Source organism: Monodon monoceros, unplaced genomic scaffold, assembly GCF_005190385.1.
Source record: "Monodon monoceros isolate NGI ecotype Baffin Bay Population unplaced genomic scaffold, NGI_Narwhal_1 Super_Scaffold_6, whole genome shotgun sequence".
In the NCBI taxonomy this organism is placed as follows: domain Eukaryota; kingdom Metazoa; phylum Chordata; class Mammalia; order Artiodactyla; family Monodontidae; genus Monodon; species Monodon monoceros.
Window position 1 is genome coordinate 75866900 of NW_021703783.1, and position 27808 is coordinate 75894707.

At 44.6% G+C, this 27808-nt stretch overlaps 1 protein-coding gene across 1 annotated transcript; it reads right to left on the reverse strand.

Moving 5' to 3' along the window:
* Positions 1–3045: 3045 nt before the first annotated feature.
* HAL (histidine ammonia-lyase) lies at positions 3046–27007 on the reverse strand. The gene is made up of 20 exons (XM_029205128.1): positions 26700–27007; positions 25744–25804; positions 25610–25637; positions 25194–25268; positions 25029–25101; positions 24870–24936; positions 24539–24576; positions 23575–23700; positions 21024–21163; positions 19066–19113; positions 18266–18413; positions 17406–17501; positions 17250–17308; positions 16298–16378; positions 13813–13878; positions 13571–13736; positions 10941–11075; positions 7096–7204; positions 6928–6997; positions 3046–4720 (listed from the first exon to the last, which is right to left on the reverse strand). Exons 1-20 carry the CDS (start codon positions 26944–26946, stop codon positions 4580–4582), a joined length of 1974 nt encoding a protein of 657 aa, XP_029060961.1. The 5' UTR covers positions 26947–27007; the 3' UTR covers positions 3046–4579.
* Between the last annotated feature and the right edge of the window lie 801 nt (positions 27008–27808).

Sequence of the window (27808 nt, forward strand, 5' to 3'; positions counted from 1 at the left end):
GCCATCCTCAGCTTGAGAGATTGGAAAGATTTTGATGTGAGGGAAAGGCTCCGGAGATGGAGCATCATGGGGTGTTCAGAAGGGGGGGGTGCCTGAGTCTTCCTAGAGTGGAGGGTTCAGTGGGGGTGGGGAAGGTCAGATCGACTCAGGTTGGGTCTTAGTTGCTGCACGCGGGCTTTCTCTAGTTGCAGCGAGCGGGGACTACTCTTTGTTGTGGTGCATGGGCTTCTCATTGCGGTGGCTTCTTTTGTTGCAGAGCACGGGCTGTAGGCACGCGGGCTTCAGTAGTTGTGGCTCGCGGGCTCCAGAGCACAGGCTCAGTAGTTGTGGCGCATGGGCTTAGTTGCTCTGCGGCATGTGGGATCTTCCCGGACCAGGGCTCGAACCCGTGTCCCCCGCACTAGCAGGCGAATTCTTAACCACTGTGCCACCAGGGAAGTCCTGGAACTTCATTCTTAAAGTCAGGGGAAGCCACTGCAAGTTTCTGAACAGGTTAGGCCCAGTACAAGAGTGTTGTGGCAGAAAGATTAATCTGGTTTTAGTGAACAGAGTAGGCACTCAGGTATGTGCTGTGTGAGTGGACTCTGGCAAGACACCTTAACCAAGTCCTCTGGTGGAGACAGTAGGAGGTATCAGGTGCTAGAAATCTGGGTGGAAAGCTCTGGAAATGGCACAGTGAGGTGTGAACGCACTGACTAAAATTGGTTTGAAAAATAAGGAAGTTCCTCTATGGCATACATCACAGCAAGACCCTTTTTGACCCGCCTCCTAGAGTAATGGAAACAAAAACAAAGACAAACAAATGGGACCTAATGAAACTTAAAAGCTTTTGCACAGCAAAGGAAAACATAAACAAGATGAAAAGACAGCCCTCAAAATCCAAGAAAATATTTGCAAACGAAGCAAGTGACAAAGGATTAGTCTCCAGAATTTACAAGCAGCTCATGCAGCTCAATATCAAAAAAACAAACAACCCAATCCAAAAATGGGCAGAAGACCTAAACAGACATTTCTCCAAAGAAGATATACAGATTGCCAACAAACACATGAAAGAATGCTCAACATCATTAATCATTAGAGAAATGCAAATCAGAACTATAATGAGGTATCACCTCACATCAGTCAGAATGGCCATCATCAAAAATTCTACAAACAATAAATGCTGGAGAGGGTGTGGAGAAAAGGGAACCCTCTTGCACTGTTGGTGGGAATGTAAATTGATACAGCCACTATGGAGAACAGTATGGAGGTTCCTTAAGAAACTAAACATAAAACTACCATATGACCCAGCAATCCCACTACTGGGCTTATACCCTGAGAAAATCATAATTCAAAGAGTCATGTACCACAATGTTCATTGCAGCTCTATTTACAATAGCCAGGACATGGAAGCAACCTAAGTGTCCATCGACAGATGAATGGATAAAGAAGATGTGGCACATATATACAATGGAATATTACTCAGCCATAAAACAGAACGAAACTGAGTTATTTGTAGTGAGGTGGATGGACCTAGAGTCTGTCATACAGAATGAAGTAAATATTCTCAGAAAGAGAAGAAGAAATACATATGCTAATGCGTATATATGGAATCTAAAAAAAAAGATGGTTCTGAAGAACCTAGGGGCAGGACAGGAATAAAGATGCAGACGTAGAGAATGGACTTGAGGACATGGGGAGGGGGAAGGGTAAGATGGGACGAAGTGAGAGAGAGGCATGGACATATATACACTACCAAATGTAAACTAGATGGCTAGTGGGAAGCAGCCGCATAACACAGGGAGATCAGCTCGATGCTTTGGTGCTTTGTGACCACCTAGAGGGGTGGGATAGGGAGGGTGAGAGGGAGACGCAAGAGGGAGGGGATATGAGGATATATGTATATGTATAGCTGATTCACTTTGTTATACAGCAGATACTAACACACCATTGTAAAGCAATTATACTCCAATAAAGATGTTAAAAAAAAAATAAGGAAGATCATTAGCTCCCCCTCGGAATTTCACAGGAAGGACAGGCTTCAGGAGTGGTTTACCCAGCCGCTCAGTAATCCTGAAGACCCAGATCCCTTCCCTCCCTCTGTTCTGTCCTCCAGTGTTGGTGGCGCCCCAAGGCCAGGTTTCCCCAGGTGTGGCTGACTCGCAGCAGCCAGAGGGGCTTTGTGCTTTCTCACTGGGGTCAAGCAGAAGAGGGAGAAAGCCTGGCTGTCACGGCTCTCAGGAGAGAAAGCGTTTTCTCAAGCCTGCAGTAAAATTCTTCTGTCTCATTGGCCCAAATTGCAACCTCCGCTGTCTCTTGAACTAATCACCCAGTAAAGGGAATGGGACCGCCTTGAGACGAACCAGGCCTGTACCCTGAGCTGAAACGAATTTCCTCCAACTCTTTTTGTGGTTTTGTTTTTTGGTATAATTTCAGTGTTTCCATTTAATAAGTTAATACCTTCAAAGTAAACCCCCAAATGCAAAATGATCATGCTATTCATGAGCTAATTAGAAGGTTTAATAAAAAAGCTAATCATCCAGGGACCAGATTCAGAAAGGAGACACAAGTTTAAAGTAGTAATGAAAAGTAGCTTCCTGGGAAGTTTTCAGGTTATGTGTGGAATTTCATGTATGCGGCAGACTGTGACAGCTACAGCCCCCAAACCACACGCCCACGCCCTTGTGTGTTACTCTCCCAAACTCACTTGGGCTTGATGCGTGACTTGCTTTGGGCAACAGGACATTAGCAAATGTGGCACAAAAGAAGCTTGAAAATCCCTTGCGCTTTGGGGTTTGCTCTGTGGCTGCCCCGAGAGAACAGGTGAAGAAGCCCAGGTGAGCTCACTGGGGCAGAAATCGTGATGCCTCCAGCTCTTCTGGGCTGCTCAATGGGGAAGAGAGAGAATGTATACCGAATCAATCACATTTTCTAAAGACACTTTGTACCGTGTGAACATTCACTGACGAAATCTTTCAGAAATGTAATTAACTGCAGTTAGAATAACCTTTCCCTGACAAGGTGTTAAACTTTGTTATAAAAAAATCTAAGAATACAGCAATGACATAAGACAATTGAGACTTAGTTTATTCCACATTTACCTTGAAACTCCCTTGATGGCATAGTACAGAGCTGTGTAGAAAACTCAATGACAGAGGGCCCCGGAGGACCGCGCGGGCCTGTGGGAAACCAACCCGCCCCGTACCAGTGACGAACAGCCATCAAACCACTGGGTTTACTGACTCCACTGCAGCTCGTGGATAAGAATGAATAAACTTCATTTGTGTGTTTACATTTCAGCAAAGAACAGCATCAAGAAACACCTTTCGGCGAACAGGTTCCTCAGCACATTTTGCTTCACTGAATTTTGGTTTGCACTCCTGTCTCTACCTTCCCTGTGGACAGGCTGCAACCTAAGAGGAGACTCTACCGTGAAAAGGCTGTAATCAGGTAGGCAAGCTGGCAGGTGTGCCTGTCCTTTCCTTGACCAGCTGCTGTTGTTAGAGCCGTGGGGGTCACATTCCTGCACTTGGAAAGCGCCTTGCTTATGTTTGCACAGAAGGGTGCAAAGTCACAGCTTCGGGAAGCCAAGAAGTCATGTGACCCATCCTTCATCGGGACAATCACGCTTAAGCCTTTCCAGCAGGTTCTTTATCTTCTTTGGGGGGAGGGGAGGGAACAGATTGGGTAACATCCTAGGGCGCATCTGACCTTTGTCAACGGGGCCTTGTTTTAATGATTACTCTTATAGAGAGGGGGTTGGTTAACTTCTGAACATCAGATTCCCTAGCTGTGAAATGAGGAGGCGTCTTAAGCTGGGTTATTACAAGAATGTGAATAGAGTACTAACACATGGTAAATTTAGTAGCAATAACACTAACCTCCTACTCCAGTTTAAGCATCTGAATCCTTTTTCTGATATGTGTGGTGACATCTGATAAATATGAAACGCACGATTCATTGAGAACCACTCCCACAGCAATCTTTATATTCATTCCTTAACTCCTTTACACAGAATCTCTTGTTGACCTATTGACTATTCTTTAGTATGATTCCATGAATAAAAGAAAAAGCAGCTTAAGAACTAATTATGACTTAAAAAGTGTTGTTTACAAAGACATATTAAGGAACATTCATCATAGCATGGTACAGTACAATCAGCCAAAGTTAACTAGTGGAAAGTTGGACAAAGCAAAAAAAAAAAAAACCAAACAAACCCAAAACAAAACAAAAAGACTCACAAAAGTCTAACGTTTTTGGAAAACAATGCCATCAATCTGTCTCAAGATTTGAGTTCATCTAATATTGAGTCAAAGGTCCATGCAGTTGTGGTTAGTCTTCTCACCCTTAGAGTGAGCGGCCTGTAGATTTCATTAAGAAACAAGAAAACTCCTATAATCTGGAAACACCAGCTGCATCTGTAACCAGTGCTAGATTTAGTAAATGTAATACTGTCACCAGCCTAACCAGAGCAGGTATTAGAACTGAACTAGATAATTGATTGATCCACCTGAGAAAGTTCTCAGGTCTCTCCTTCAGCATAATACTGTTTGCTGTTAAACTAAGTACCATCTGATCTGCTAATGCGTGACAAAGAGCATTAAACATCCTCAGACTCTGGGATTTTGGTCGATTTCTTGTGCAGAAATTCCAATGAAAATGCTGTTGGAGAAACAGGTCTTGATTCCGGAATATGCTCCATTCTGTATTTTTCGATGTATGGTGCAGCTACTTCCCAAACCTGAAATGCAAGGACAAAACAAAGTCAAAGCGTTGACAACATTGTTTTCACATGCCATTAAACATCAACTTGATGTGAAGTCAGAACATTGTCTCTGACTAGATAACACAGCAGCTGCTTGCTTGCGTTTATTATAAGCCATTTGACACGTGATCTGCCAACGAGTCTTTGGTTGCTTTAACAGCTTTAAAAATACAAAGTCCAAAATGTCTCTAAAGTTACCATGAAGGTTTTCAGCTGCTTTACTCTTCTAAAGCAAAACAAGCCAGGAAACAAACGAAACCTAGAGAATTCAGCGTGGATGGAATTAAGTCGCTCAAGGATGGGACTGTGTGTTTTCTAAGGCAAGCCTTAAATGATAAGAGGCAGTGGATTTTCTCTTTGCTCTCTTTCCATGCCACACGCCCTCTGTTCTTTGGACCCTTGCTACTCAGAACGTGGCCCCTGGACCAGCAGCGTCAACATCGCTTGGGACAAGTCAGAATGTCAGCCCCACTGCAGACCTACTGAGTCCGAACCTGCACTTTAACAAGATCCCCTAGAAATTCACGTGCACTTTACAGTTTGAAAAGCACTGTTTCACAGCTTTGTTTAGTGTTTACCTCCACCCACGAACCTATTTCCTTTCAAGCATAACATCTTCTCAAACTAAAGTCCGGCTTTTCGTTTATATTGTAGCTGCTTTTTATCTGGTTGGCCGCTGACAGGGAAGGAGCATTTCCTATTCTTTTGTATTACCTTAGAAAATGTATTCTTTCAAAAGCTAGCCTCCTTGAAAAGATATCTGCACCCCCAGGTTCACTGCACTATTTACAATAGCCAAGGCACGGAAGAAACCTAAGTGTCCATCAATGGATGAATGATACAGAAATTGTGAGACACACACACACACACACACACACACACTGGAATTTTATTCAGCCCTAAAAAAAGAAGGAACTCTTGCCATTTGCAACAACATGGATGCATCTTGAGGGCATCATGTTAAGTGAAATAAGTCAGACAGAGAAAGACAAATATCGTACGATCTCACTTATATGTGGAATCTAAAAAAAAAAAAAAAAGAGCTCATAGATGCAGAGAACAGATCGGTGGTTGCCAGAGCGGGGGTTTGGGGGAGTGGGTGGAGGGGGTCAAAAGGTACAAAATTCCACTTATAAAGTAAACAAATCCTGGAGATGTCATGTACAGCTTGGTGACTATAGTTAATAATACTGCACTGTATATTTGAAAGTTGCTAAGAGAATAGGTCTTAAAAGTTCTTACCACGAGAAGAAAATGGTAACTATGTGTGGTAGTGCATGGTAACTAGACGTACTGTGGTGACCATTTTGCAATATATGCAAATGTCAAATCATTATATTGCAAACTAATATAATGATACATGTCAATGATATTTCAATTAAAAAAAAGGCTGAGCTCTCACACACCTCTCTTCTAGCACCAAAGTTGGCAGCAAGCAAGGGAATTCCCCTCAAAGGGTACAGGGAACACTTTGAAATGACAGGGGTGAAGGTCAAAGGAAAACAGTTGTTCCCCAAGAGCAGCGCAATGGTTCCAGGGGAAAATCAAGCAATTCTAGGGAACATGATACCTACAAATGAAAGGCTTAAAGAACTTTAAAACTACATTTTAAAAATGAGTCCGCATTCTAGGCATCTGTCCCTATCAGATGCGTCTGCAGTCAATGTAGCCAGAGGGAAGAAGCAATAAAGAGACCCTGTATCTCACCCAGTGTGATGGGGCAGGACACACCAGTGCACTAGGCACATCCAGATCCCCTTGAATAAAAACTCGGGAAATTTGTTTTCTCTTCAGGTCTATGCAGTCACTGAACCAGGTGGTGGTGGTGGCGATAGCATTACAGAAAGAGAATGTATTTTTAACAAGAGAGAACCTTCTTGATGGGGAGGAATCCATGAACCTTCCATCTCATTTTCTCCCCACAAATACTTGTCCCCAGATTCCATTTAAAATTCATTCCAGCTTCTAATCCTTAGATAGTCCATGTTTGGGTGCAACATGGGACACTTAAGAGTGTATCGAATAGTTTCTTAGTGACCTTGAAAGTTGCATGAGTACCTTTTGGTTCACTTCCAAGGAACAGCCAGAAAGCAAAAGAATATGAATGTTTTTCCACTCTCCACTCCCACTTTGCTTTCCCATAACGACCCCAAACTAAGAACTAAGCCAAGTAGCCAATTTACCTTCTGCTCTCTGAGCAGTCTGTGCGCTGCCTCAATGTCTGGGGCCATGAAGCGATCTTTTATCCAGGGCCTGCAGAGGCAGCACATCAAACCATGAGCCAACGTTAACTGCTGCCAGGGTTCAAAGTTCTAAAACTGTCACTTTCCAGGAATCTGTTCTGACTTTACCTTACAACTGAGCGCACCAGGTCATAGACCTTCTCCAGTGGAGTGGTAGTTTTCAGAGGGCGTAGAAACTCTATCCCTTGGCAGGCTGCAAGAAGCTCGATGGCCAGCACTGAAACAAGGAAGGACGAGGGGATGGCTGATTAGAGTCTGACTTCATGCTTGAGGGATATAAATCCCATGCAAGCTGACGGCCATCGCCAGCCAACTAACAGATGGTTGGTTCTCCCAGTCTATGGGTAGAATGAAGATCCCTTGGTATTTGGTTACCATCTTAAATGTGCTTTTCTAACCCCTTGGCTGCACCTTTAATGGTGAGAAAGGTAGGACTATCCAGGTAAATCAGCTTTCCCCTTCTCCCCTCAGCTAATCAAGATGGATGACCTGTTTCCTATTTCCACCTTTGTGTAAATTTTAATTTGTTTTCAGTCTTACTGTTCCCTACGGCCTGAAATACCTGGCAGATAGACTTTCATCAAAGGATTGAAGGAGCCAGTGAATGAGCAGATGAGTCTTTGGTTGCCCTGGAACTAATTCTCCAATGTCTGTTTCAAACCTTCAAACTTAAAGGCTCCCAAATCCACTAAAACTGAAATTCTAGCCATTGGCATCTTGCCAACTTTAAGTTTCTTGATAAAACAATCTCTACACTGTCTTTTCCTAGCTATGAACACTTGTGGGATGTACCATACCTTGAGATCCACTCTGAATATTGAAATCTAAATCCCTCTACATTTGATAGAGTCTAATGAAGAATTTTTTATAGAAATATAATTCAAAATTAAACCACTTTGGGTTCTGTTATTTGCCAAGAAGTTAATTTAGAAGCTTAGAGGCCACTAAAGTGGTTAACCAAAATGGAGTGTTAAAAACATTTGACTTCTTGTCTTAAAATTTATAAAGCACATTCCAAACTCTGGTGAGTACAGACAGGTCACGATGGGAGAGGATGAAGTTACAGAAGCCATTAGGACCTGGAAGAAACTTCACATCTTCTAGTCCAGTCCCCTCACTTTACACGTAAGGAACTGGAAACTTTGAGAAGTAAAGCATCTTATTAAATAAGTGCTTATGCTTATTTCATAGAGCTGGAGCTCAAGATCAGAACTGGCTAACCTTCCTGATTCACCCTCACCCACATGACACAAACCTGGCCTCTTGGTTGGAGACATGTGAGTAGGAAAATGGCAGATTTTGCTAGTGCATGTAACAGACAGCTTCTTAGATGGGTTTGCAAGATAAACGTGATACATGTCAGGAGAACCTTGAGTAACCATCTCTCAGCATTCTGTTAACTGCTCTTCGTTGCTATTCACAACCATAAGTTCTCCCTGATGCCATCAGATGGGATTTAAAAACCACACACTTCATTGATACAGATGCAAAGGGTTCAGTGTATCTTGATTTACCTGGATTTTTAAAAATACGATTCTTGTTTATTTTGAAATAAGCTGATATTCAGTGGCCTAATAACCACCTTCGCCCTTCCCTTCCAAAAATTTAAATACACTTAATATATCCTAAGAATCATGAAGATACCTTCTAGTTTCCCATGAATATTTTCTTCACCTTAACAGAGTATGAGTCACATGAACTAAAACCATCCTGAGCAAATAAGTAATAGTTCTACTTAGATATATTGCAAGGACGTTCTTAAAGTTTTCAAAACTGACGCTATTCATTTTATCGACATCTGAGGCTAATTTATACCTGTGTCCCTTTCACTAAGAAAAGACTGCTTCTCCTGACCTTACATCCCCTTCCTTCCCAACTCCCCACCATCCCCTGGCCTTGACTGATGTCCGTGCTTGGGCTTCAGACTCTCTCTCACTCCTGATCTTTTTTGGACCGCCGCAGGGCGTGCGGATCTTAGCTCCCCAGCCAGGGGGATGAACCCACGCCCCCTGCAGTGGAAGCGCCCAGTCTTAACCCCTGGACCGCCAGGGAAGTCCCCACACTGGGTTTTTTAAGCTCCTCCCTTTGAAAAGTTTTCCCTCCTTCCTCCAGTGGGCTGGTAACATTTCAGGTCTTCTTTTCCCCTGGGTGCAACCGCCTCTCTGTTCCTGGTATTCTTCTCACCTGACCTCCTGCAGCCGTCAGCTGCCTCCACGTAGAGAACTGCCCTCCATCATCCATCCCAGTTCTTTCCTGAGTGTGGGCATCTGTACATCATTGTGATGCATCCCAGAACAATTTATTTTGTGCACACACATCCCCTTTCCTTATTAAATACTGCTCGCCTCTTCCCAGTTTGCTGGCCCTATTCGTTTCAGGTCTTAATCTTAAATACTCCTTTGGAAATGCCTTTTCTCATCCCTTCAAACTAGGTCAGGTTCAGTTACAGCCTCCTATAACTCAATTCTTTAGTCAGAATTTTGTTAAGTGCTACAAAGAGTTGCCAAGTTGTTGTTCAATGTCTTCCTCTTTAGGTAGACTCTAATTCCCAAGAGGGCAGAGAATACCTCATTCACCACTTAATCCACTGTGCTCAGTGATACATGCCTTTCCACCCGAACCAGGCCAGACAGGGAGGAGAAGGGAGTGATAGTAAGGGGTACAAGGTTTCTTTCTGGGTTGATGAACATGTTCTAGAGTTGATTGTGGTGTTGACTCACAACTCTGATATATTCACAACTCTACTAAAACCCACTGAATTGTACAATTTAGATGGGTGAATTGTATGGTATATGAATTATATGTCAACAGAGCTGTTACCAAAAAAAGAATACTCAACTCTTTCACATTTATCTTAAAATAGTGGTATTCTTTTGTTAGCCAATTGCTTCCAATACAGTTGCAAAAATTTAGGAATTTAGAGAACAATGCCTAAAGGAAGGCAGTTTCTCTTTAAGAAACCAAACAAGCAGTGATTAAGAAGGCTGGAAGGGGCTGACTTAACAGGGCTCCACCTACGAACTCTCTTTGCTGAGAAGGCTCAGCGGCCATGGCTCACGGGCGCAGCCGCTCCGCGGCACGTGGGATCTTCCCGGACCGGGGCACAAACCCGTGTCCCCTGCATCGGCAGGCGGACTCTCAGCCACTGCGCCACCAGGGAAGCCCTCGTCAGGTCTTTAGGACCAACTGCAACACACAAGAAATGATGGGACAGAGAACAAAAGTACCACCACGAGGAAGCTCACAGGTAAATCCAGAATGTCAGTCTCTGTCAGAAAACTGACGTGGTTTTTTAACTAGTCAATGGCATGAATTTAAAAAAAGGGAGAGGGGACTGTTGTAAATGAAAAGAAGCTTAAAACCTTGGCCACCAAATTTAAAAGGTGGGTCTTGAATCCTGATTTGAACAAACTGTAAAGACGTTGAGGTAATTTGGGAAAATTTGATACCAAGACTTATTGTTGATTTTTGTCGGATGTGATAATGGCATCATGGTGGATAAGGAAGTTTGTATTTGAGAGAGAAAGTATGCAGGAAGAAAACATGACAACAGGGATTTGCTTGAAAATAATTTGGGAAAAGTAAAAAAAAGAAAAAAAAATGAAGCAAATGTGTTAACTGTTGAATTAGAGTGAGGCATATGAAGGTTCCTGGTACTAATCTCTCCACTTCGGAATATGTTTTAAAATTTTCATATTAAATAAAAAAGCCAGCTGATGAACTGGCTTCGCCAGCAGGCGTGGTTCTTAATCTTCACCGAGCATCAGAACCACCTGGAGGGTTTGCTAAACCCAGCTTGTTCTGCTGTCTTTCCTAGGGTTTCCGATTCAGCAGGTCTGGGACAGGCCCTGAGTTCCCAGGTGATGCTGATCCTGCCGGTGGGGATCCCACTCTGAGGACCACTGGCGTATAGTTTATCAGGGAGGCCTGCGTCCCGGCCTGGCTGGGGTTACCTTGCTCCACGTGCTCAATGACCCTGAGGGCTTTCCTTGCTGCCCATCCTCCCATGGAGACATGGTCCTCCGTGGCGGCACTGGTGGAGAGAGAGTCCACGGACGAGGGGTGGCATAGGGCCTTGTTCTCAGAAACTGCAAGAGGCCAGAGAAGTTAAGTTAGGGACATACTTACGTATGCTCCTAATAGAAAAATTGCCAAAATGACACATGGCTTCCCAAAGTGCTCCTCTGCGTGGGATACCCTCTCCAGGAGCTCTTGGTCGTTAGCAAAGCACCAGATGGTCCAAAGTTACTTTGGGAAAAGGAAGAAGGTTGGGTTTTTTGTGTTTTTTTTTCCCCAAAGTAGGAAGGACTCTAAAACTCTAGTGAGTTCTGAGATAAGACCGGGATGGGAACCCTCATATTACAAAGCGAAGTTGAAAACACTAGAAGCATTTAGCATGACAGGGAGACTCGGGATAAAAAAGGTGATGGTCATTTCCAGGTATTGGAGGACAATCTGATTATGTCACCAGAGGAGGTGGGATCAGAATTCAGGCGTGGCATTTGGGGATTGAGGCTGGACCCACAGATCTTGAGCGAGAAGATTTACAGTTGAGACTGTTCAATGATGACATAAGTGGGGTTTAAGCAAGGGCTTGATGACTGCAGGGATGTCTTGGGGAGGTGGGGAGAAGTCTAGAGTTGGCCTAGGTTGCGTCTCTCAAACTTTATCGTGCAAATGAATCACTGGGTCTTGTTAAAAGTGCAAATGTTGAGTTTTAGATGGGGGCTGATATTCTGCTGTTCTAACAGATTGCCGGTGATGGCTGTATTTTGGGCCAGAGGACCACACCTTAAGTAGCAAGAACCTAGATCACAGAGTTCCTTCTCCCCAGCTTCGGAAGCTGGGAAAGGTCAAACGCAAAGAGTCTTTTCCCCTCTTTTTTTGAACTTTGAGAGCAGCTCTGAGTGAAGCTGCAGTTCTTTTCTATGCTATAGGGGATCCTGAGATAATATACTATAAACTATGGTGATCCACTCATCCTGGTTTGCCCAGAACTTTCAGGTTTCAGCACTGCAAGTCCTGGGCCCCTGAACCTGCTATGTGGATCACCTGGTTTGGTGGGGCTTGTTCAGAAACGTAACTTACAAGTGGCCAATAAAAGAAAACCACAATGAAAGCAAGCCGAGCAACTTCAGATGACAGCTAGGGCAGCTAAACACATCCAGACGAGGCTTCCCAAATTCATAACGCTTCTCTGAAAATCAATTACCACCCCCCATGTTAATGTGAGAAGTTGCTGCCCCTTAGAGGGATATTTTAGTAAGGAGGTAAGTGAGTAAATAGAAAATACTGGACAGAAAATGAACTCAGTGGCTCTTTGTTGGCTGCGTTGAGTCTTAGTGTGAGACTTAACTGAGGAAGGGGTGAGTAGTAATAGTAACAACAACTAATATTAATTTAGTGCTCATGACACTCTAGGCACAGTTCTAAGGTATTCCACACATTCATTAATTTAATCCTCAAAACAGCCCCGTTGGGTAAACTTATCACCCCCATTTTACACAGGAGTAAACTGAGGGTCAACAGGATTAAAAGACTTGCTCCATATCACGCTGCTGGTAAATGGGCAGAGCTGGGATTCGGACCCAGAGTCTATGCTCTTATGAGCCACTATGCTATCCGGCCTCTTGGGTATGTTTGCTAGAAAAAATACCGGGTGCCCAGTTAAATTCGAATTTCAGATTAAAAAAACAAATAATTTTTTAGTACCAGATAATATGCTGAATAATTCAAATTTAACTGGGCAGCCTGCATTTCTATTTGTTAAATTTGGCAACCATATTTTAGGATTACGTATTGATTAAAAAGAGATCCTCATTAATTGAAGTGAGAGCACAGATTTGCAAGCCAAAATACCTGGGTCTGAATTTTGCTTCTTACTAGCTGTGCAGTATTGAGTAGGTCACTTAAATTCTTGGATCTTCAAGTATTCATCTTTGAAATGGAGGAAATAATAGTACCTGCCTCTTGGTATTGTTTGACGATTGAGTAAATATAAGTGAAGCCCTTTGCACTTCCTTTGTGCCAGTCTCTATTCCGATGTTACTTCTCTGTCCCTTACAGTCTCGAGTCAGAAATCTGCTACATTAAAGCTCAGTTTTCATAGAGGGCATCTTGCTTCTTATAAGCATTTTTGCATGTTGTAATCACATCCTTACGTTTTTAGTGGTTGGTATGTCTTACGGAATGTATCCAAACTTTAATCATTTGGATCAGTTCAAGTTTCACCAGTAGCTATAAACATCTTTTGCTTTTTTCCTTCTGATAATCTTCAAATTGAGATTAGTGAAAAAACTACATAGATGAAGTTCACATGTGAAGTCACATTGCTTCCTACAGAGAAATCACGGAAACCTCCTTATTTACAACCTCAATAGTGTGTTATTATGTTTCAGTATAATGTTGCCTAGGTTTTATTTTATATTTTTTTTCTCTAAACCTGCTGCATTTGTATTGGGAAGCATGTGATGAAGGTGGTGAAAACGTTAGATCTCAAAGACAAAATGTGACACTTGTAGGTGAAATGGAAAGGCCTTTAGGTGGATAGGCTTGCATTCTGGGCAAAGTGCAGTGTCCTTACCCAGGGCTGCAGCCGTGCAGTGGGCTATCATGAATCCAGAGTTCAGACCACCTTCAGCCACCAGGAAGGCAGGCAGCTCGCTGAGGGAGGGGTTGCAGAGCCTTTCAATTCTTCTTTCACTAATTGCAGCAAGTTCATGGACGCCAATGGCCAAATAGTCCAGGGCCTGAAAGAGTGTCTCGATTCAATCGGCCTGTATTAGAATATGCTTTCAGGGTCAGGAGCAATTCTAAATAGCTTACTTTGGCTGGATATTCACCGTGGAAGTTTCCTCCAGAAACAGTCTCTCCCCTGCTGGCAAAGACCATCTTTCAAAATAGGTTAAGGCTTTCACATAACACTTGGTGATCACTTCAAGTATAACTCTTTCCCCAGTTGCTCATTTCTAACATTGAGGTGGTAGCCCTTGTACAAAGGTAGGGTGGAGAGAAGGAGAGTCTTTCCACAGGCAGGTGTTGACATGAAGGGGTACAAAGGTAAACAGAACAAAAGAAAAACCTTAAAGATGATTGTGTCCACCCAACCGGGGGTCAAAGAAACATGAAGCATGAAATGATGTCTTCTCTTGGGATGAGAGATCCTCAAACACCATAACATTACTAATCTGGTGGTCTGTACTTGCCCTCAAAAAGTTTATAACCTGAAACTAAGAACAGAGATCAGGACACCAGTTTAAAAGCAAATTCTGTTTCTTCAATGGGCACTGCGAGCTTGTGCTCCATCGAAGAACCTGCTGAATGGAAGATTTTGCTGAAGAGCAACCACCAAATTGTTGGAACAATCAGTTCTGAGAAAACTTTCAAACCTTCTACTCATTGATCCTGTGGCAGTGTTCACAGCAAATGGCGGCCAGGAGGTCATTGCAAACCCACTTAAGTCAGTGGCAACTTTGGACTCACCGAACATTAAGACTCTCAGGGATCTTTCCACTCCATCCTGTATTTTACTTAAGTCAACAGGAACCCTGACAGAGGCAGCAAAAGACTTTCCAAAGAGCTAATTTTCACCTACTGGACTAAAGACTATTCACAACCTATTAACTAGGAACTCACTCTGTGTAGGAAAGGTTCTGACTTCCAAAGAGGTAGAGGTGCATGTGTTACTTAACAAGTTTGGAATTACCCTTTTCTGTGCATATAACTGTGAGCCTCTTAGACCTAGCTCCTGCCCTTTTCCATGGACCCGCCCCCAACGACAGGCCTTGGTTTTCTCTGAATCCTCAGAGCAAGTGATCTCTGCACCAATTTACAACTTAAGCAACATCTGTTGTTCTCTAGTTGTTCCAAATTTGTTTGTTGGCTACTAGGTTATAGCAATTAGAAGTTTACTCCTATAAACTATGTAATAGATGGTCTACATATGCAACAGAAGATTGAGAAAAATATTCTTTTGGGTAACACCAGTATTGCTGGAGAACTCCCAAATATTAGCCCACTGGAAATTCATCAACAATTAAGAATCTTTCACTGAGAAAGTAAAGGACTTTTGGCTGAAATTTTTGCTGAGGCAAGTGGTGGGGGAAGAATTTAGCAGGGAATGATCCTCCCTCCCTTGGCCAGTAATTTAATGGTATTTTTGTTTATTTGTTTTGCTTTTTATTACTCTGTAAGATACCCTTTCAAGTCTAAATTATGTAAGTGTAGAATGGATACCTCTGCTCTACAGTGCAAGAAATAAGAGATGAGAGAAGAATGCACAGAGTTCATGAAAACTACTTCTCCATTTGGGGGTGGATGGTGTTGAGGAGGGCTAGTGAGTTGAGGGGTATTTAGCTTGGGTCTGACTTAACTGTAAAACAACCTGAGAGGACATAAAATGCACATCCTGAAGTAAGCTTGTCAGAGAAGCCACATTGAAAAGGTCTAGTGAGAAACCTTATACAGCTGCTCTCTGCTAGCCCAGGCTGTGCAAGGCTTTTAGGGCTTACTTCCTCCAGTGTTAAGAACTGAGGCAGATGTGGGGTAGGAGAAATAGATTCCTAAGGGGTTGGATGGTCTTCAAAGGCAGTATTGTCTCTGTGAAGACTTTGCCTGTGTGCCTCCTGACCGATCACATTGACTTCTGGGGGAACTAAGCCATCACAGAACCTTCCATAGCAAAAACAAGATGACGCTGAGATACCCACACCGTGAAGGGAAAGAAGGGCTCCGTCCTTGAGAGACGGAAGCATTGTTACTCTTCTTTGTACAAATATGGGAACACTGATTTGAATAAACTCCATGTCAGAAATAAACTCAGGATGAGGAAAGCCATAACTCTTTGATCAACTCTTAGGTAAGTGTTAAAAGGTTGCCTCTGTTTAGTGCACCATGGTATCACTAGCCCTAGGAAGGCTCACATAAATGCCATCCTACCCAGGGTCTCTACAATCACACTTGTGATGTAGATCTTCATCCTTCTACCAACAACCTCAGCAGTGGGTTTTAGGGAAGAGGTCTTCGTGAAACTCTGCAGCCAATGTTGGAAATACCCCCTTTAACCTTTCATCTGTCAGTTTTGGAAGCACAGCACGTTAGACTCCGAACCTGAGACTAGGTTCACAGATCTGCCTCTGACACTTACCAGCTTGGCTCTAGAGCAAGGCATTTAACCTCGGAGCCCAAGTACGTAGTCTATGAAACGGAGCAACAGAGAGGCTACACAAAACGATCACTTAGATCTTAAAAAGGTCTTAAAATGACCAGCTGGAATTCTACAATCACAGCTTAGTAAACTATCAAAAGATACAGGATTATCTGTTGCACTGTTAATTTCTGTGGTAATGATGTTCTTCACAAATGCTATTGTGTCGTTCACCACACCGTGGATCTAAAAGACAAGATCAAATGAGCTAATACATGGAAGACACTGATAATGGTCCCTGTCACATAGTCTGATATTCTTATTAGAATAGCAAGAACATTTAAACTGGGATTTATTCTTACTGTGGAGCTAATTTGGCAATTCTTCCCCATAGACATTTTCAGTCTAGCTAAGCTAGAACAGAACTTGCTGAGAACAAGGAAAAGAGGGTATTTATGCTAGGGAGGACTCTTTAGTACCCTACAGATTGGAACTTGGTACAACCTGAAATATTGTCTCACTCTTGAGATGCACGTTAGTCCGTCACTTAACTGCCATTTGCAAGTGAGTTGGAACGTCTGCAGTGTAGGTTGCCTCATGCCAACCCAGGTCATCTGCATTTTATATTTAAAGTTATGACTCACAGATTCATTTATAATGGTTTATGTCTGCCTATTAAATGCAGATAAGATCTAACCATGGATATGCCCTTGAATTGTGGTTAGATTTTCCCATGAACGTTCCTGGCAGACTGGTTCTAGTTCTGTCTAACAGGTAGAGCCAGTAAAACTCCATTAACTGGTTAGGATGATGCTGTTACTAAGAATTTTTTAAAGTTAGGGCACTAAACCAAAACAACAAGCTGTCCGTTGGACTTCTCTACACGGGGGTTGAGCAAAGTAATTCAAAGGGAAACAAGCAGCTTACCATATAGAACAGAAACTTTACGATAATTGGAAAGTGGAATTATTACATAGATATCATTTTTAATAGAGGCAGTAATGAAATCTGGACTACCATTGACCATTACATGATTTTCTAACACCTTCCTCTCTTTCTATTCCCCACCCTGACAAACTGGGGGAAAGAATAGAAACTTGTTAGCTTTTTTGTTTACCTGTGGACAGCAGCGCAAGGTGTAAGCGTCCTGAACACGATCACAGAACCTGTGACTTTCTGTGGAAAAGATACAGGGATGGCAGGGGGCATGTTAGCAGTTCTTTCCAATAATTTCCAAAGGCAAATAAGCTCACTCACATAGGCACGCCCAGACCTGCTATTTCAGATGGGTGGTGATCTGAGTCCAAGAGGGACCGAAACCGAAAAGCGACTTCAACTTGCCCACGATGAGGGCGAACAGCGTGAATGTCTAGAATTGATGAAAGAGGAAAAGTCTGAGCAATTCTTATATTGAATGAACTACCATCGCTGGAACAGAACCATCCACTGTGCTGACACAGCCCTCAAAAGTCCAGGGGTCCTTAACCATAACTCAGGATTAGAAACTTAACTCCAAAGCAAGATTTTCCTTATGGACTTTATTCTTTCTACTTTAAATATCTGAGTGCAAACTATGTGTTGAGATCTCTGGGAATTCAACTCAAGACACTGGGCCTACCCTAAAAAGATTTAGGCCCATAATGGAAGGGAGCTCAATAGTGGCCTAATTTAACTAAGTCATTTTTAGATAGTTTTTTTGGTCCTACTACATATAAGAGTAGGGAGTCTTTCCAAGTCATTATTTTCTAGAAAAGCTACCACTTCTACAGTTTTTCTCTCCCGATTCTCAAGTGGGGATCAGTGCTAATCCTACTCTAGCTCTCAAATCCTGCCCATAGATTCTTAAGACAACATGTATGTTTGATGGGAGTCAGAGCTGGTGATCTGGGGCAGGTCACTTAACCCTCTGGGTCAGCATTTGTCTGTGAAACACGGTCGTTTCAAGGGTCAAGTGTGGCGTAACTTAGATGAAGCTGCAGCAGTCCTACGAAGGCACAGGCACTTGGATTTTCTTCTTCCCTACCATCTACCCCCACCACTCCTGCGTCTGAACACCTTGACCAGCCTCCCCTCCCCCCCTGCACCCGAGCTCTGCCTGAATGAATAGCAAACCAACGGAAGAGCCATGCTGACCAGTATCGAAGGCTTTGGTGGTGCCCTTCAACACCTCGAGGGTCAAGGACGCCACTATGTCAGCCTGCCGAGCAATGGCACTGGCTCTCTCCACAGCTTCACAGCCCAGGGAGGTGATCATCTGCGTCCCGTTGATGAGCGCCAGACCCTTTGTGGAAGGGGAGAGAAGCTTCCAAACGCTGTTTGTTGTAACAAGTGTATGTGCAAGTTGATTTCATATCTTTTGCTTTCATAAGAGAAAAGTTAGCCTGTCAGTTGAATGACGTTGATCCATGGTTTCTAAAGGGCAGGGCAGTAATGCTTATTTAAGTATGCAAGGATGAAGTGCCATCACATGTGAGATCATTAGTATAAATCTAGCAAATGGAATCGCTGTTAAGTATCCCTGTCATTAAGGCAGCAGTGGTGCTCCAATGTAGATGGCATATCAAATCTTTAGCTCTTAATTATGCTGCATTTCTTCTTCAACTTCTCATCATTATAGACAAGACACCTTGAAAAATTTCTGGTCCGAGACTCTTGGCTTAGAGCATCCCAAGGGATGTTGGCTTACAGCCTCTCTTAGGGGTCCTTAGAGATCCTGATTTGAAGTTTAAGTTCTTCTGTAAAAGAACCCCTAGGCATCTGTGGCCTGAAGAGTCTCTTCAGTGCTTATGGCAGAGCCCTTTCTTCAGTGCCCAACTTAAGCAAACATGGGAGCTATGTTTATTTTAAGAAACCAGTGAGGCTGATATTAAGACTGAAAATAGCTATTAAGTAAAGATTTGTTAAAGCGAACAAATTTTCCTTAGTCTCCTTACCTCTTTTGGCTTCAAAACAATTGGTTTCAATCCATGAGCTGCCAGGACCTGTAGAATGATTTAAAAGGTAAAAATGGGTATCAAATGAAATACCAGCATATTTCTAATTTCATGTGGAATCCAATAAAAGGCTTTTTAAGCCCAAAGGTCTGTCTTATAAAAGATTAGACCTACGTGAATTGGTTCTGTTTATCTTTGCTGGTCTATCCTCTAGTTCCGTTCTTTAGTCTGCAAGCAGACTTAGCTTTCGAGTAATTTTTGTACCTACATCAGGGGCTAGTGTCTACAAAATCAACCCTGAATGTTGGTTTCTAGGTCCTTTGCATTGTTTCCACTTTAGTGATTCACTTTTTTTTTTTTTTTACTGCTGCTTCCTGAGCAGATGCACATCCAGATGCACGTGTGCTAAGGCTGAGCTCCAAACTCTGTCCACATTCCCTGGCCTCCAGAGCTTGACCTAAAAAGTCCTCCACCCTCGTCCTACTTGTCTGAACACTAGCAGAGCCTCAGAGCAGGGCTTCTCACTTGTATGGCAAATGTGTGAGCACCAGTGAAGAGGGACTTATGGGCCCAAGAGATGGACACAGAATCCTGAGGGGAAATGGGCAGAATGATCTTCCCCTGAAATAAAAGAAGTGAAAGCAATCACTAGGTTAAGGTCCCTCTAGGGGAGAAGGAAGACACAGAGGCAGGACCACTGACTCCGTCAGTTTCACAAGCTTATTAGAATATCTATCACATGATTATCTCTGTCCCAGGAGTGGGGTTGAGGGTAGGAAAAATGGAGACAGACAAGCTCAAGGGCAAACACAGTCATAGTATGTTAAGTGTAACAGGAGGTAGGAAGTGGGTAGGGTTCCGTGGAAAATAATCACATAAGATGCTGGGAGGGCACAAAGGAGGGGCAAAACGGACTTGACGGGGTGGGCCTATAGTGAAAAGAACCAGAAGAGCAGAGAGGGAAGTTTCTCAGAGGACTTATCAGAAGCAGGAAGAGAAGAAGGGACATGGCTGGTCCCTCTGCCTAGGACACAGGGCACTCCAGCCGCAGGCCACCTCTCGCTTCTGTGATGTACAGTGTTGCTGGGGAAGGATTTGGCTGGGGCGTGTGGATATGACAAGCAAGACTCTTGTAAGCCACTTTAATTTTAGACATCACCCTGAGGGCAGTGAGAAGCATTGCACGTTTTGGCCAGGACACGCTTGGATTTGCTGAGTGAAGGTGGTTGTGGGAACACTGTACATAGAGAAGTAATGAAGACCAGTCTGCATAGAAGGAAGGTGATCTAGAACCCAAACCCCCGAAGGACTATCTGTTCCCTTAACTTCTTCCTCCTTGGTCCTCTGCCCCTTCAGTTACTGTTAGGGGACCTCCCAGCAAGAGATCAGAGATGACACTTCAAACAGTTCTTTGGGCTGCTCTGATGAATTTGGAGATGAATGAAGAAAACGTTAAAGCTTTATCAAAAACAAGCCTTTCTGATTGGCCACCAGATGAGCGCTTGGGGGGGGGAGGGGGGAGTGGAGCCTCCTTTCCAGAGGTTATAAGTCAGTGCTATGATCCACAGCTCTGTACCTATTAGACCAGCAAGTAAATAAACCTGCAACAACATGTGAGCTCCTGGACAGGCACTGGAAATGTTTTAGATGCAGAATAAATTCCCGCAATTAACACTGGCTGCTGTACCTTTTTACCAAGGTGATCACCAAGTCCAGAAGGTTGACAGTTGCACATGGAAGCAAAGAGCCTTACCTAGTTTGACACTTGTACTGCGCTAAGGCTGAGCTCCTGACTCTGTCCACACTTCTAAGCTTCGGTTGTCACAGCCATAGCATAGGGATAACATCGGCTCCCTTGTCGGGCTGCTGTAAGGATGGAGTGCTAGAAAGCATGCAAGTACACCTGGTGTCCAGCCTCGGGAAATTACTGCAGGTGGAAGCTGTTATTAAAATCTTACGTATTTAGCGTCAGCCCAGCCACTCTTCGGAGACCACATCTTCCCTTCCCCAATTAGCCCGAGAGCAAGATGAGAGAGTGGGGCCAGGTCTCCACTGGCACCAACAGTTCCTTTCTCTGGAACATAGGGCAGGCAGGAGGCTGGGAGAGAAGGAGGCACCAGTTACTTCAAGAGTACTTCATTCTGGCCATCCTCGCTTTAGGGAAAGACAATTCCTCAAGCACAACTAATGCTTAAGGGACCTGGCTGAACTGCTATAGAAAGAAAAAGGAGAGGGGGAGAAAGAGAGAAAGAAAGGCAGGGAAGAGAGAAAGAAAGGAGGGAAGGAAGGAGGACCCTCCCGGGAGCAAAGCTTTCTCTGTAAGCCACTTTAAGTTTAGACTTTATCCTAAGGACAACGGGAAGCGTTACAGGTTTTAGCCAGGACATGCTCGGATATGCTGTGTGAAGGGGTTGGGAGAACACTGTACATAAAGAATTAAGATCAGACTGCATGGAAGAAAGGAACCCGTACCCCCATAATGACTACCTCTTCCCTTAACTTCTTCCTTCTCCTTGGTCCTCTGCCCCTTTGTTTACTGTTACTGTGCATGTTCTAATCTGACCTAGAAATTTCTAGAAATTCTAGCAATGTACCTTAAAGATGTATCAGGAGCTAGCTGTTATTCTTTGCTGCCTTATTTCTAAGAACATAAAGTTTAAAATGATCCAAATAGGAATTAAGAGACTTTCATAGGACTGATTGGTGTATGTAGCCATTAAAAACTATTGGAGGGCTTCCCTGGTGGCGCAGTGGTTGAGAGTCCGCCTGCCGATGCAGGGGACACGGGTTCGTGCCCCGGTCCAGGAAGATCCCACATGCCGCGGAGCGGCTGGGCCCGTGAGCCATGGCCGCTGAGCCTGCGCGTCCGGAGCCTGTGCTCCACAACAGGAGAGGCCACAACAGTGAGAGGCCCATGTACCTCAAAAAAACCACAAAAAACCAAAAACTGTTGGAGAATGTTTGAAAACATGTAAATGTTTACATTAGGAAAGTAATACAGGGACTTCCCCGGCGGTCCAGTGGTTAAGACTTCATCTTCCAATGCAGGGAGTGCGGGTTTGATCCCTGGTCGGGGAACTAAGATCCCCCATGCCTCGCGGCCAAAAAACCAAAACATAAAACAGAAGCAATATTGTAACAAATTCAATAGAGACTTAAAAAAAATACATTAAAAAAAAGTAATACAAATTGTTCTAGAAAGATAAGGTGCACCAGGTTTTTAACCGGGGTTCTCTGGGGAGGTAAAGTCATAGTCAATTTGCTCTCTTCTCTTCTGCCCAATTCCTGGTCACCCAGTCTGCCACCTCACCAGCACTTATACATGGACGTGTACTGTTTTGGAGGAAATTCCCATTAAGTTACTCAAAAAAGAGGCGACATTTCCAAGGTAAACTCAGACTACTGATAGCAGTTTTTTTTCCAACTGCTACGTAATGTCAGTAAGATAAAGCAGTGCCACCCACAGGTCAGCTTCCAGGTCATAGTTCACCCTGGGGGATTCTCGGAACTCTAGGACCCAGAGGTACCCTGGGCTCACCCATAAAGCACAGGTGGGTTCACGGCAAAGGTGCACTGTCTGGGATTTTAGGCTTATGGTTGGGCAGACTGGGTGGGAGTAGAAATAGGTGTTGAATCACTGCTGGTTGGTTCAGCACAGCCTTGTATACTATATATTGTTCATTCAATTGCTATTCACTGATCGGCATATCACATTTATAGGTCACTTGTGCCTATAGCACAGAAAATCTAGCATGTGTTTTGCTCTATGTGACTGCCCAGCCCTGCTTTTCCTCCCTCTCCTTCACCCCAAAGAGTCCTCGAGTTTCCACTGACCTAGAATGTTTATCCTTATTTGTGGGAAGGGACAATGGCCTCCCACGCATGTCAGATCTCATCTCCACACTAGAATTATCCCAAGAAGCAAGCTCCAAAGAGTTGAACTGCCTCCTATCTTGGCACTAGACAGCTTCCTGATCACAGGCAAGTCTTTCATCTCCGTAGCTCTGTTCTACCTTTAGTAAGAGACGGAATTTCAGTCATTCAAGTCTGGCTATCCCACCCCCTGGGGAGCATGAAGATTTCAGATTCCCAGGCACCAACCAGAACTACTGAATCCGTCTTTGGGGTGGACATCCAGGAATCGTTATGTTTCCCAGATGATTTGATGCAACTTCTCTAACCACATTCAAACACCACTGAATCCAAGGTTGTCTCCAGCCCTGAACTTCAGGCCAGACTTAAGGGGCTTATTCTAGTCTTAAAGATGCCAAATGCTAAGTGAAGGCTGATAAGAGAATGGGTGAAAGTCCACGGGAGAAAGAGTCTCTGCCTCACTCCTACCTTGCACCCCCATCTAGCTAACCTCCTTCTTGCCAAGCTCATTTTCCACTCATTTCCATTAGTTTATGTCTTCTTTTCTCACCAGTTTCTCACCACCCCATCAATCAAGTCTACCTGTGGTACACACACAGCCTCATCGGAGGGTCAGTTGGGTATCTGTTGCATTACCATTAAATACTTCGATAACTTGTTTGAGAGTCTCCAGGGAAATGCCACTGTATCCTTTGGCTAAGACATTGATCCTTAAAGCCAAGAGCATCCGACATCTCTCAGGGATTAGTGGCTTCCCAACACCTACAAAACAGAATTGATGTTTTCTCCAAGAAAAACAAAATTTTTTCCTTCTCCCAGCCGTCTCCATCTCAAATTTCTCGCCACGTCTTGGCTCAGATACTTGCACTACTTTCTCTCCTGATTCTCTTGCTTCTTCAAGTCTCATCTTCCAGACAGATATGAGAATCCAGTTTTGCCTTCTCACTTGCCCTTCTTGGAAGCGTCAGTGAACGCCCCGCCCTCCTCAATACCCTTAGAATAGCGTCTGGACTCCACAGCACAAGCTCTCTTGCAGTCTGATGGGATTCTTGACAGACTTTCCCGTCTCACCTCGTCCCGAACAACTCCTCCCTCAGTTCCAGCCTTAATTTCGTCCCCTGACTGCATCACTCTCTTGGCACGACGGTATTCACGCTCCCATGCCAACCCCATCCTTTCACCTGGCCCATTCCTTTTTCTGAGATTCAGTTGAAAGGTGGTCTTGTGTGATGCTTTCTGCTTCCCCCCTCTCTGCCCCACCCCGGCAGCAGAATTGGCACCTACTCCTTGGAATCCGCTAGCTTCTGGACGCTGTTAAAGGATGCCTGACACTGTGCTACGTGGTCGTCCGGGTATTGGTTCCAGGGCCCCCAACCCAACCCCCCTGCAGATACCAAAATCCCCGGATGTTCAAGTCCCTTATATAAAGTGATGTAGTACAGTCGGCCCTCAGGATCTCCGGGTTCCTCATCTGTGGGTTCAGCCAACATCCCAGGCTGCTTGAACCTGGGAATGCAGAACCCGGAGATACCGAGGACCGACTGCACTTCATTCAAATCAAACAAGACCTAGGAGGCACTGAATGTTTGGAGTGAGTTACCTGAAGAATGTGAACGTACTAGGTTGACCTGGAGCTCCCTGGAAGAGAAAGAGAAAAAAACCCTCTTAGATACCTCACCGTGAAAATGTTCCCTCAGCTGGGAACATAGTTAAGTCTTTGGAGGGACAGAATAGGCATGATGGGGCACTGGAAGAAACCAGCAAGTCTGTGTTTTCTATATCAACTCATGTGTGAGTTAATCCGAGCCTCACCCTCCTTATCTGTAAATTGGGGCAAATGTTAATTATTTCTGTTGTTGAACGAAATCTCCAAAATGAGAATAAGTGGCATGTGACTGTGTGTGTGTTTGGTGGGGAGGAATCAAACTTACTCTAGTTTACTGACAGGAATTACAGTTCTGGCAAATTTCCCAAAACCTGTAGTAATGCCGTAAACAACTAGAATAAAAACCAGACGTTATACAGTTAGACACAGGTGGCATCTTTTAAGCCTATAAAAAGAACTGCATAATACAAAGAGAAAAGGATACCAGTTTTTTCTTTCACGATGCTTTCTATGACTTCCCTGGAGTTTTGCACCTTCTTTTCAGCAGTGGGGGTGAGCTAGGAAAACATTGGTCAGAGCTGAACACGTCAAAGATTTACACGTGCCGCGGAAAAGGTCAGAGGATGTCCTTCCCCTCCCTCCAGCATACCTTGATTTTGTAGTGTCCCTTGCCCAAGTTGACCAGATCCTCTGTGGTCAGGCTGTCCCCATCTAAGGCAATGTACTGCACAAAAGAAGGGAATCTCCATGAGTGCAAACAGCTTAGTCGCTCAAACAAAAGAGTAGGGAATCCTGAAGCAGAATTAAGCTCTGACCCGTCAGAGATTTTATCACTGCTATCAAACACTCATGTGCTAGTTACAAAGACAGCTTGCTGAAGAGGAGGTTGAGGAAGGAAAATTAGAAGTGGAAAAGCATAATGCCTTTCCCTATTACGCAGAGCTGGATAAAGCCCTGTCCTCACTGATGGTGCTTGGTCATAAATTTTGCTAGCCCTCCCCCTCCTTAAATGAGGGGTGGGGGGACTTAATTTTCTTTAAAAAAAGGAAGTGGTTTGAAACTTACCTTTTCGGGTTCCCGGTATTTGCTGTATCTGTAGCCAGGTAAAGGAAAATGCTGGGTAGTGTGGAAAAGCCCCAGCCCCATCATTGGTAACAGTAGCCCCCAGAGCAGACCAACAAGCCTGCAGGAAAGGATACAGGTAAACTCCTTCTGGTTGCGATGGAATGAAGTCGGAAGACATGGCATCCCCTTCTATAACTGAAACAAGGATGCAAGAGAGACCCCTTAGGGATCACAGTGGAGAGCCACTTTTGGCGTTACTGGTAAACCAAGCAAAGGGCTCTTCAACTGCCTTCGGAATTCTACAGAAATGGCTGCTTTAAAACGACTTCTCATGCTTTAAAATTTACAAAGGAGAGCAAAAGGCAGAGATGTAGGCGCCAGGCATGCATGAAAGTTCAAGATCCAGCCCCACCTCCATCCCCATCACCGGCTTTATTTTGTTTTAAATCTATTGTTTTAATATTTAAAATATATTTAATATTTAAATCTATGGGGTTTTTTCTGTTTTTGTTTTGCGGTATGCGGGCCTCTCACTGTTGTGGCCTCTCCCGTTGCGGAGCACAGGCTCCGGACGCGCAGGCCCAGCAGCCATGGCTCACGGGCCCAGCCGCTCCGCGGCATGTGGGATCCTCCCGGACCGGGGCACGAAGCCGTGTCCCCTGCATCGGTAGGCGGACTCTCAACCACTGCGCCACCATGGAAGCTATCGAACTTTTGTTTGATAGTTTCATTAAACAAAATAGATTTAATTTTGTTTTAAATCTATGCTACTGGTCTCCAGTCTGGTGAGGTTCTTTTGAAGGGCAAAGGGATTTTCAAAATGATTCGGTAACTGCAAAAGGCTTCAGCCCTGCAGTCTTGAGTTCAAATCTAGTCTTTGCTACTAGTAAGAAGTCTCCTCCTTTCCGAGTCGGCTGCCTCGTTGTAAAAGGTGGATAAGACTCCTGCCTTCCTCGCAGGGGTGTGCGAGAATCCCGTCCCCGTCCCCGCTTCCCCCCCCCCGCCCCCCCCCCCCCACCCGCAATTGGGGAAGACAAGGGACCGTCCCTCCCGGCCGAGTGATTCGCACCCTTTCCCTCCGGCCACTCACCCACTTCCACGAACTCGTTGTCCTCCAGGGCCACCTCCAGCGGGTCCTCGTGGTCCAGCAGGCCCAGGCCCTTGCAGCGGCGCACGAGGAAGCTCACATTGTCCACCGAGGCGAAGCCACCATTGTCTGGCTTGTTCTTGATGTACCTCCGCACGGCCTCCCGGCCCAGCCAGCCCACCGTGAGCTGCGCATCCTGGCAGGGCACCGCCAGCCACTCTCCGCGCACGTGCACCGTATACCTGGGCATGGTTGTCCGCTGGCGACAGTCACCGGGAGGGGAGAGTTTTATCCGGGAATGACTACCGAGGTGTGGTTGATAGGGAGAAGTGGGATGGGCTTTCAAAACACGCCCCCTCCCTTGCCTTTACTCATTCACGCATTGGACAAATATTTATTGAGCGCCCCACGGTGTCCCTTTGATTTTTTTGCAGCTGAGCGAGGGGCAGGAGAGCGGGATGCAGGCTGCCTTTCCACCTGCCATCCAGGTCTGCTGCTGGCAAGGCCTGGGTTCTCCCGCCCTTGGGTCCTAGAGCTTGCCGACCCTGCTGCTGGCCCTGTCTCCGCAGGGGCCCTGATTCCTCCCTCCCCTGGTTTCTGTCTGCGTTCTCCTCCATTAAGGGCAGCTTATAAACACCATGTTCCTGTCTTTATCTGGAATTACTCTGTAAAATGCTCTTCACTGACCAACTGTGACACCAGGGAGTGTGGCAATCTTCATGCATTTGTTTATTCCCAAATACGTGTTGAGCAACTCCGCCCTTACCACTATGAAGGTTTTCTGAAGCTGTCCCTCCACAAAGGGAGAGGGCAAGGCCAGAGATCATTTTCACAACTAAAGGTCACCATTTTGGTGACAGCCACCACGCTTGGACTCCAGCTCCACTGCTTATTAGCCTGGAGCAGTAAGTTATTGATTAGCCTCTGTTTCCTCATCAAAAGGCAAAGGGGCTAATTTCCTCACCGCAGTGTTTGCAGTGTCTACCTGGGATCAGATCCTGGTCCTGCCATTTCCCAGCTGTGTGACATTTGGGCAAGTTACTTGACTTCTCTGGGCCTCTGTTTCTTCACCTACAAAATGGGGATGATAATAGTACCTATTTCAAAGGGCT

Excerpts from the sequence above, each read along its gene's own strand:
- HAL (XM_029205128.1), bottom strand. The coding sequence starts at position 26,946 with ATGCCCAGGTATACGGTGCACGTGCGCGGAGAGTGGCTGGCGGTGCCC. Across the intron at positions 18,414-19,065 it reads TTGTTTTGAAGCCAAAAGAG|GGTCTGGCGCTCATCAACGG; the intron begins GTAAGGAGACTA and ends CCTTCCACAAAG. Across the intron at positions 16,379-17,249 it reads CCTTGCGCTGCTGTCCACAG|ATCCACGGTGTGGTGAACGA; the intron begins GTAAACAAAAAA and ends CTTGTCTTTTAG.